We start from the raw sequence: 10,620 nt of genomic DNA, 5'->3' as shown, positions 1-10,620 counted from the left end.
CCCTTTTTTCTGATGAAGGGTCTAGGCCCGAAACGTCAGCCTCTCTGCTCCTATGATGCTGCTTGGCCTGCTGTGTTCATCCAGCCCTGCACCTTGTTGTCTCTGAGCTTAAACTTTATCAGCTTCAAGTAACGCCTTCAGAGTTTCAACCAAATACTTCTAGTGTAGAACTTTGCTGAACCCCCTTACACTACTTTCAACAATTCTAAAATAACTCCTTCCATTCTCAGAAGCAACCACTTTAAACATCCAGGTTCGACAAAAAAAAACCTACTTTTTTCCAAACTACAGGTGTTTCCCCTAATCAAAAGAAAAATAAATTCCTCACCTTCTAAACTGGAGCCTAATGCACAACAATTTGCTTTGTTTCCTGGTAAACTTCTATCAATTTGAACAAAAACCTTTACAGGATGAATTTCTCCCACACTGTGTTTTAAAAGAAATCGCTACGGCTCCAGAAATATTTGCAAGTTCATCATCAAACCTCTTCGAACATACAGGAAATCCATAAGTCGCTAGTGTAAAATTCAAAAATCCAAACTCAAAAACAAATATATATTTATCACAATAAAAATGTTTGCTTTTAAAACGGATTGAATACTTGATGAGATTTAAATATACTGAATGGGCTTTCATGAATGAGTATTTTTCTTAAATGGTGAAGTCTGTAACAGGTACTTAGAACTTTATTTTATTCCTGAGGCCTCGGTACGTGTTGAGTACTGGGTGAATTGGCATGGAAACTGTAAGGGCAAAAAGTGGTGGGTGGGAAATAGGAATTGGTACTAAGTTGACATTGCGGCTTTAAGGTGGTGTATCATTTAGTGGAAGAATTTGTATTGCTATGGAGTTTATGAGAGGCCATTGAAGATAAGTGGTGGAAAATAGGTTGGCATTGAGTGTATCAGAGTCTGTTGGAGGTGGGTGTAGTGGCATAGATTGACATGGGTTTATGAAGGGCCATTGGAGGTTAGGTACATGTGTTAGAATGGATAGGGGGAGGGGTGAGTGCTATAGGGCTATAACGTAACAACAGAACTAGAACTGAAATCTTTCAAGCAGCCATTCCTGGCACTTGACTGCCCCTGTGTATGTCTGTGTGCCACGTAGTCCAGTTCAGTTAATGGTCATTGGTAACTCTCAGGATGTTGCCAGTAGGGATTCAGTAATGGTAATGCCATTGAATGTTGACGTGATGGTAAGATTCTCTTGCACTTGTGTACATAAATATTACTTATTATTTTTCAGCTTAAACATGAATGTTGTCCCAGTCTTGCTGCATGCAGGCACAGATCGCTTTAGTATCCGAGGGGTTACAAATAGAACTCAATTCAACAATCAACAGTACACATCTCACCTTAGATCTTATGATGAAAGGAATGTCATTGTTGAAAATTTCTGAACTCAGAACAATATACTTAGGAACACTGCAGTGATGTCTTGAGGCTTAAATGATTGACCACCAAACAATTCCCTCAGAACTAGATAAGTCTACAATCAGTGGAGATTATACCTTGCTCCCCCCACAAGTCCCGTTGACTCCAGTGTTGCAAGGTCTCCTTGATGCCACATTTGGTCAAATGTGGCCTTGATGTCAAGGGTTGTTACTCTCACCTCTTGAATTGGAAGTATGTAATGAGATCAGCTGCTGAATGGCTCTGGCAGAATCTAAACTGAATGTCAGCGATTGCTGAGTAAGTATCACTTGTTAGCACTATTGTTAACAGCATTCATTATCTTTCTGATGGATTGGTAATTGGCTGGATTGTCCTGCATTTTATTCAAAGCATATTACTCGGGCAACTTTCCACATTGTCAGGAAGATGTTAGAATTGCAACTGTACTAGAGATCACTTGGCTACAAACACAGCTAGTTCTAGAGCACAGGTCTGGAATATTGTCAGGGCCCATCACCTTTGCAGTGTCCAGTGCCTTCAGTTGTTTCTTGAAATCATTGTGGAGTGAATTGAATTGGCTGAAATCTGGCATTGGTGATGCTGGGGACCTCAAGGAGGCAGACATGCATCATCCATTCGGCTCATCTGGTTGGAGGCTATTGCAGATGCTTCAATCTCATTTGTTACATACACATTGGACTACATCATCATTGAGGGTGTTGGGGAGTTGTTGGCACAATTTCCTCATTAGTTATTTAATTGTCCACCATGATTCATCATTGAATTTGGCAGGACTGCAGAGCTTTGATCTGTTGGTTGTGGGATCATGTAACCCTGTCTATAACATGCTGGATTTTGTGAACTGAACTTGCAAATCTCTCTGCTCCCAAATGTTATGGTCATTGGTTCGGATTCGTTAAAACCCCTGATCATTTTCAGTTGTCTAGGTGAAATTAAAATCTGAAAGTGTGCATTTATAAAGTGCATTTGTGTATTCAATCTATAATAAATATTAACTAACTCTGCATCTGGGGTCCAGTGCATGGTACTGATTACCTAATTTAAGAAAAGATGTAAAAGTGTTGGAGTGAGTTCATACCAGACTGGACTGGAAATAGGGTTTTGTTTTAATGCGGTAATATTGGACTTGTATTTGCTGAAGTTTAGAAGAATAGGGTCAATGTGGAGATGATGTTTTCTCTTATGGGAGAACCTAGAACTACGACTCACTGTTTAAAAATCAGGGGTTATAGAGTCATAGAGTCATACAGCATGAAAATAGAGCCTTTGGTACATCTAGTCCATGCCAACCAGAATCCCAAACTTGAGGCTGCTTGGCTCGCCACATCCCGAGCTACAAATCTACTCCAAAACCTTATAATTCCAAACTAGTCCCATCTGCCTGCACTCGGCCTATGTCCCTCCAAACATTTCTTATTCATGTACCTATCTAAATGTCTTTTAAGTGTTGTAACCGTACCCACATCCACCACGTCCTCTAGAAGTTCATTCCACACACGGACCATTGTCTGTGTAAAAGGATTGCCCCTTATGTCTTTTTAAAATCTTTCTCCTCTCAGCTTAAAAAATATGTCTCTTAGTCTTGAAATTCCCCATCCTAGGTAAAAGATACCTACCACCATTGAAATAACTCCACAGAGGCCAGTATCCCATCACCAAGTCACCCTTTATTTACACATGCAGTGTACTCAACACTGGTCTGGCTTCCTCAGAGCCAGCTCTCATAGTGAACACAACCTCTGACACTCCTGTTTATATCTGTCATCCAGGGCTCCCTGATTGAACCAGGTTAATAGCCCCAGTCAGGGAACTCATATCCTATGAGGTCCACCTGGATGACCTTGTTACAATCATTACATCTTTCCCCATCTAAGCCTGGGGATGTAGGCCTATACTTTTTCTTGTACCCACTCCTGGGGCATTTTCGCACCAGGCCCAGTTCCGCTCACTCAGCCTCAGATATGGGCAGTGCGTATTGGACCATAGACCATCTCTTGTGCCCAGAGCATCTCAGAAGAAATTCATCCTCCACCTCATGCGGTAAAAATATCATGGCTGCAACATCCAAAGTGTCCATCTCAGACTCCATGGTTTCTTTGACACTAGATATAGGGAGAGATATAGGTTTCAACAGCCTTTCCAGCTGCCCTGTGGGGCTGAGTATGGTTTGCTCCTGCTCTGTTTGTGAGTTTGTAGCTTTCATGTGGTCTACACCCTTGTTCACGACCGCCTCAACATTGTATGTCAAGGGAACTGACCTCGCATTGACCATGCCTTTTACCTGTGCATATGGCCATTTTCGTGGTTTAAGACCAAACCTTGTCCCCTGAAGTAAACTGTCTTTCTCTCTTAGGGAAGTCTTGTGCCCGGCAATGGCATTCCTGATGCCATTCCACCCTCCCCCCAGGACAGTTTGGTATCTAGTGAAGCTGTAGGCTGTTTCTTTAAACCTGGCTTCAACGTTTGGACTGCTCTTTCTGCCAGACCATTGGACGATGGATGGTATGGAGCTGTCCTTGTATGCCAAATGCCATTCTCGGAAATACTGGAATTTCCTACTGGCAAATGATGGCCCATTGTCCGTGACCAACACTTCCGGGAGCCCGTGTATTGCAAAAGATGCTCACAGCTTTTCTATCGTTCTCCCCATGTTTGATGGATGAACCTTTTGTACATTCAACCACTTTGAGTGGGGATCCACAATGGCTAAGAACTTTGAGCCCATGAAAGAGGGGCCGGCATAGTCGACTTATAACTGAGTCCAGGGTTTACCCAGCCATTCTTATGAAGGTGGGGGAGCTGCTGGAGGTAGTTTTTGTTCTTGTTAGAACCCTGGACACTGCCCCACCAATGCAGCTATGTTGGTATCTAATCCTGGCCACCAGACATAACTTCTTACCAACACCTTCATTTTGGACACCCCTGGATGACTCTGGTGGTGTTCAGCCAGTACCTGGTGGTGACATTTACTCAGGACAATCACTCTTGCTCCCCATAGTAATATACCATCCCCTACGGTGATCTGGTCTCACTGGGTCCAGAAAGGTTTCAGTCCTGGTTGTGATGGCCTTCTGTTTCCCCCATTACCACCAGCTGTTCTGGTTTTGTTCATGTCCACGGTCGGATATTGCCAGTATTGATCGGAAGAATGTCCAAGAAGTTTAAAACCAGAACAGACTCTTCTGGTGGCATATTTGTCAGTGGGAGGCAGCTCAAGTCATCTGCATTTGCTACGTGGCCTTCCAGACGATGTTCCAACTTGTAATTGTAGGCACTTAGAATGAGAGCCCACCATTGAATTCGACCAGAAGGTATGGGCGCCATGGCCTTGTCCTCTTTGAGTAGCCCTGGCAGGGGTTAGTAGTCAGTTATTATTACAGATTTATGTCCGTAAAGGTATTGGTGGAACTTTCTCACATCAAAGATGACCATCAAACCTTCCTTCTCTAATTGGCATATTTGCACTTTGCATCAGCCGAACTCCAGGAAGCATACACTGTTGGGTTTATCCTCTCCATTAGCCATCTGTGAGCCAACACTGCCCCAGTACCGGATGGGGAGGCATCACGTCAGCACCAGATCTTGCTTGGGATCATAATGTGTCAACACCTTAGACGACAATACCTGCTTCTTCACTCCCCTAAAGGCTATGTCTTGGCTATGAGACCATTTCCAAGGTTTTCCCTTTTTAAATAACAGGTGTAAGGGTGCCAGGATGGAGGCTGGGTTATGTATGAACTTTCCGTAATAATTCACTGATCCAAGGAAAGGCCTGAGCTCTGATACAGACATGAGAATTGGGCACCTTTGATCACCCTCATTTTATCTTCGAGTGGATATAACCCAGTCCTGACTCCGTAGCACAAATAGGTGACTCAGGGTGGAGTTCTGAGGAAGCGTCACTGGACCCGAAACGTTAATTCTGATTTTTTTTTCACAGATGCTGCCAGACCTGCCTAGCTTTTCCAGCAACTTTGTTTTTGTTTCTGATTTACAGCATACGCAGTTCTTTCGCTTTTTATTTAGGTCATTCAGGGTGCCTGGAACACACATTTTTCCCTTCTAAGGGTATGCCCAGCTGGGAAAAACGTCTGAGGAAAATGTATAAGTTCTCTAAGTGCCTCTACTTTTGCATGTAAGGTAAATGGCACTGGGTGGGCTATGCAGAACCATGGAGTTGCTTCCTGGTCAACATGCAAAGTGGCCTTGTCTCCTTTGATAGTCCCTCGATCTTCCCGGAAAACCAGCAGGTATTTAATTTAGAACTTCGCTCAGGAAGCCATTTTCAATTGAAAAATGTTGAGTCAGTCAAGATGAATCTTTCTCACCCAATTTTGCTCCATCAGGCTTGGGTCCCAGCCTTTTACTACAATCAGTGGTAACTCTACAAGACTGGAGCTGAAGTTGTACCCTTAATGTGTAAAGGTTCCCTGGTATAGGCTCTTAGTCTAGCCAAACTTATGAGTTGGAGTCCAGAGTGAATTTTGTTAAAGACTGGTTCTGCAATCCCTGATACCAAGCCAGTATCAACTTCCATTAGAACCAGGTGACTATTTAGCCAGATGTTTATTTTGATTAGTTCTGATTTAGATGTTGCTAAACAATTGAACTATTCCGAGCCAGATGTAGGTGGCCTTTCCAGGGTGTGCACTCTCCTGGATACCAGCCTATTAGTTCTCTTACTCAAATCAGGCCTAGTGGGAATCTTTTGTTGTCTCGTGTCCATACACTGGTAGTAACTACAATGGCTTGCCGGCCCTGAGCCTGAAGAAAATGTTAACTGTTTGGCCAAGGGTTGCCTTTGTTTTGAGGTTTTGCTGTGGGCTGACCTAGCGTGTCTCTATTCAGAATATGTCCTCAGTGAGGCTATGCAATTGCCTTCACTCAAGTGGTGTCCCTTCAGACAGGTGAAGGTGTCCATTCCCGTGGAAATACCCTGTAACTCATAAGCTCCACTTCCCGCATTTTCTAATGACAAAGCCAGTTGTAGTGGTTTTCTAAACTACAGTTAGGCTTCAGTTAGTAGGCACTTTTGCATGGTTACTCCATTAATCCCACATACCGAATGGTCTCTCAGTGTCTCATTAAGGGTTATATCAAAGTCACATGCCTCTGCCAGTCATCTTAACCTCGTAAAAATCCCGACACGGATTCCCCTTGTTGTTGAACTGCTGAGTAAAACCAATAGCATCCCAGAATTACAGAAGGCTTGGGGTCATAATATTCCTCAACTAAATCTGTCAACTCTTGAATGGTTTTAGTGTCTGGTGCCTCAGGAAATGTTAGGGTCCTAATAACCGAAAAGGTTACGGCTCCATTGCTTTTCATCTGCCCCAATGTCATTTGCCTGGAAAAAAAAATCCATTCCTTCCACATACTGGGCCCAGTCTTCAGCAGGATCAAATAAGTCAAGCTTCTCAAATAACAGCATGATTCCAGAATGTGTGCCCCAACCCAAAGATGACTGTTGAGAGCGAATTTCTTCGGGAGCATATTCTTTTCTCTCGTCACCACTGAAATAACTCCAGAGAGGTGGTATCCCGTGACCAAGTCACCCTTTATTTACATGTGCATTGTACTTGACCCCAGCCTAGTTTCCTCAGAGTCAGCTCTCATAGTCAACAGAACCTCTGACACTCCTGTTTATATCTGTCAGCCAAGGCTCCCTGATTGGACAAGTTTAACAGCCCCAGTCAGGGAACTCACATTCTATGAGATCCACCTGGCTGACCTCTTTACAAATACTACAAGGGTCACACATTTAAAACAGAGATTAGACAAAATTTATTCTCTCAGAGGATTGTGAATCTTTGGAACTCTCTTCTTGAAAGGTCCTTGAATGTTTTTAAGGCGGAAGTGAATATATTCTTGTTAAAAAAAAGAGGGGGGTGAAAAGATGATCAGAGTAAGCAGGAATGTGGATCTGAGGTTATGATCAGATCAGCTATGACCTGATAGAATGGCATAGCAAGCTGGAGGGCTGAATGGCCTACTCCTTTTCCTGCTCCTAAATTTAAGTAAAGCACCTGTTAATACCTAAAGATTTGAGTAAGAACTCCTCCTTTGGTCTGATGACTAATGTATTCCAACTTACTTTCATTGTGGCCTTGATTCCAGGAAACACCCTGTGTAAACATTTGCGGTGAGTCAGCAAAATAATAATTTTGATAATGACGCTGTAGTGGGGTGGGTCTACACTGGTTGATTCGACTGGCTCCATTTACAGGCTTCAGTGAACTTGGTGTTTCAGTCTGCATAAGCTCCTGTCTGTCTCCTGAAGTGTCCAGATTGATCACAGACTGAGCTATGTCTGCAAAAGCGATGTCAAAAGGTAACAAAGTGAACAGCCCAGCATGTGTGCATGAGGGAGAGACTCTGATAGGCAGTTTCTGCTTCTCAGTCAATCTATCTTCTTATCTCCTGTGCATATTTCTCAACTTTATTCTCGTCTTTTCACCCTGTTTCTCAGTGAAATTTGACTGTCGATTTGACTGTGTACGTGGCAGCATGTGTGTGTGTGTCTGTATGAGTATGTTTATAATTTGACCTTGGCTGAATTTCCTGTCCCTCTTGGTGTTTAACTGTGCCACTGACAGTTTCTGTGTGCCTGAGGCCCTCTTCGTCTCTGTATGTCTGTGTGTCTCTGTCCGCACAGTCCTCCAGTCTCCCTCGTTCTGTTTGTGTGTGCCTCGGAGCTTGAGAGATCGGCCTGAATTTTAACGTGAGACCAGATGTCGTATTGCTGTGACTGAAAGTGGGACAAATCCTGCACAGGTGGAAGGTGAGACCGCGGGCCCGATCCAGTTGGCAACAGAAAATTAATAGTGTCCACCATCCCAGAGAGGCCAATGTTAGCTATAGAGGGAAAAAGACAAGGCACTGTCACATGGAGGGAACTTCAAAGAGCTTGTCTGAATTTCTTTCATTGTTCTGGATCCAGGAATGCAGGCTCTGGCATTTGGGATGCTGGGGCCTGCTCCCTGGCCCATGGGACAAACTAAAGGAATACCTGCATTGCCGTACCCAACCGCAACCCTGTCACTCCTGCGATGCTGCAGAGGCTCCACTTGGTGGCGTTCTTGCATGGAGAGGGCTCATACCCAAACCCCGTAAATGCTGTTGGGGCATTAAGGGTTAATAACTGGGCACCAAGTGTATCAGTTGCTCGCCTGTTCCTCCAATTAGTAACCAGCCAAGCTGCTGCCCTTCCCGATACTCAGGGCATCATGTAGCAACAAGAAAATATCGAGTTTGACTCCCAATGTATTCTGCCGCCATTTTACCACCTGCCAGCCAGTCTCCAGAAGGCTGTTCAAATTCAGCCTGTTGTCTTGTGCTTAGTGACAAATGCTGTTTCTTTCATTTGGAGTAATTCGCATATTCTAGAGAATATAGGAAGAGGCTATCGTCCTCGAGCCTGTTCTTTGATAGTTCTAATGCAATGAGACCCACTCTACCACTCTTCATTCATACCCCAGCTAATCTCTCCATTCAAAGTATTTCTGGTATTTTTCTCATTCCCTTTTGAACATCCCTGTTGAATCTGCTTCCATTGCCCTCCTGGGCAGTATGTTCCAGATCACAGCAACTCGCTGCTTCTATCCAGCCTCCATCAGCATTCGTTTGCCACCAAACTTTCTCGAATCTTAAATCGACATTGCCCTTTTAATCCCACAGCTTTTAATTTTACTACCAGGTTAGGCAATAGCTTATCTAAAGCCTTTTGAAAGTCAATTTATACATCAATTGTACTTTTCTCTCCCTCAATTTATCAAAGAATCTTATCAGGTTAGTCAAACACAGACCACCTTTAGCAATCACTGCATATCATGGTATAATTAGTTCCTTTTCTCAATGTTCAAACTGTTTTGTTATCCCACAGCTATGGATACTGGTGGTTTCACAAGGTGCTGGTCAAATGCTCCAGGGATGCCAGTTTCCATACTGTTTGTTGCACTATCGCTGAAGGCTTGATGCCAACTCTCATAAATGTTCTCGTGACCGATGATTGATTCCTCTCCATTTGTAGGAAGCCCTGCGCCAGGCCCTGTGCCTGCAGGAATGATTCGCCTATACAGCATGCGATTCTGTCCATTTGCTCAGCGTGCTCGCCTGGTCTTGGAAGCCAAGAAAATCAAGTGAGATGGATATTTCTCAAAGCTCTGTCTGAGTTAATGTCAGGTACCCTCTACAGTTTCAGCAGACCTAGTAATTCTGAGCCAGCCCCGAGCCATAGCCAGATCTGCCCCTCTGCATGCCACCTTTGATTGTCCTGGCAAATGGCACCCATTTGGCTCCTCAAACCTGCTCCACCTTTTAACATGACCTACGCTGATCTTCTATCTCAACCCCACTTCCCCAAATCCTCTTAACCCTTCATTTGTGGAGTGATCGAAGACCTGTTGATCTCATCCTTAAATATATTCAGCAATGCATAATCCACAACCCCTTGGGGCCTAGAATTCTGAAGATTCACAACACTCCATGTGAAGACATTATTCTCCCTCTCTCACTGTTTTTCCTGAGACTGTGATTCCCCAGCTGGGGGAAACAGCATCTCACTGTCAACACTGTCAAGCTCCTTCAAATTATTGTATGTGACAGTGGGACATTCTTCTACTTTCCAGAGAATCTGAGGTTATTAACAGGACCCTGTTTAGTGGAGCAGTCACTAGGGCAATGATTCTTTCAACTGAGTTCTGAGTAACTCGATAAGCTAACGTCTTCTTCACTCTGGGAGGTCATACTTGAACAGCATTGTGTTTTTTGAGCAAATTCAGTCACAAAAAGGAACTTAGAAGGTTCATAAATGTATGGTCCTGTTAGATGGTAAGTTACTGATTAATCCTTATACAGAGAGTTCCAAGATCTTGTGGTCTTCTGCAGTTTTGCAGATGCAACTGTATTGAGAGTTTCTGAGCTGACTGCAGGTCTTGACAATCCTGGGAGATGTCAGGGCCAGGGGTTGGAAGTTGAAAGACAAGTTCAGGACAGGAAGGAGGTGGTTTGCACCAGGAGAGAGGGAGTCGACTAGTGGGGAATTTGAAAGAGGAGAATGTTGCATCTTTTGTGGAACTGGACCAGGAGGAGGTGAGTGAGTTAAGGTACTTTCCTCTTAAAATGCACAGTCCTTTACTTACTATACACACACAAACAAAAACCCGAAATCTTCAGAGACAAAGAGGCACAAAGCGATGAACAC

The 10,620-nt window shown here is 43.8% G+C and overlaps 1 protein-coding gene across 1 annotated transcript in view; it reads left to right on the top strand.

Annotated features, from left to right (window-relative positions):
- The first annotated feature begins 7,592 nt into the window (after positions 1-7,592).
- The window catches only part of LOC109911584 (glutathione S-transferase omega-1), a 6,979-nt gene continuing 3,951 nt past the window's right edge, over positions 7,593-10,620 (top strand). Inside the window, exons 1-2 of the mRNA XM_048609071.1 lie at positions 7,593-7,749; positions 9,448-9,556. Of these exons, the coding sequence (XP_048465028.1) occupies positions 7,725-7,749; positions 9,448-9,556 (134 nt within the window). The 5' untranslated portion in view covers positions 7,593-7,724. The remainder of the gene's footprint in view (positions 7,750-9,447; positions 9,557-10,620) is intronic.

This window comes from Rhincodon typus, chromosome 20 (assembly GCF_021869965.1).
Source record: "Rhincodon typus isolate 14 chromosome 20, sRhiTyp1.1, whole genome shotgun sequence".
NCBI lineage: Eukaryota > Metazoa > Chordata > Chondrichthyes > Orectolobiformes > Rhincodontidae > Rhincodon > Rhincodon typus.
This window is presented reverse-complemented; position numbering and strand designations above follow the sequence as displayed.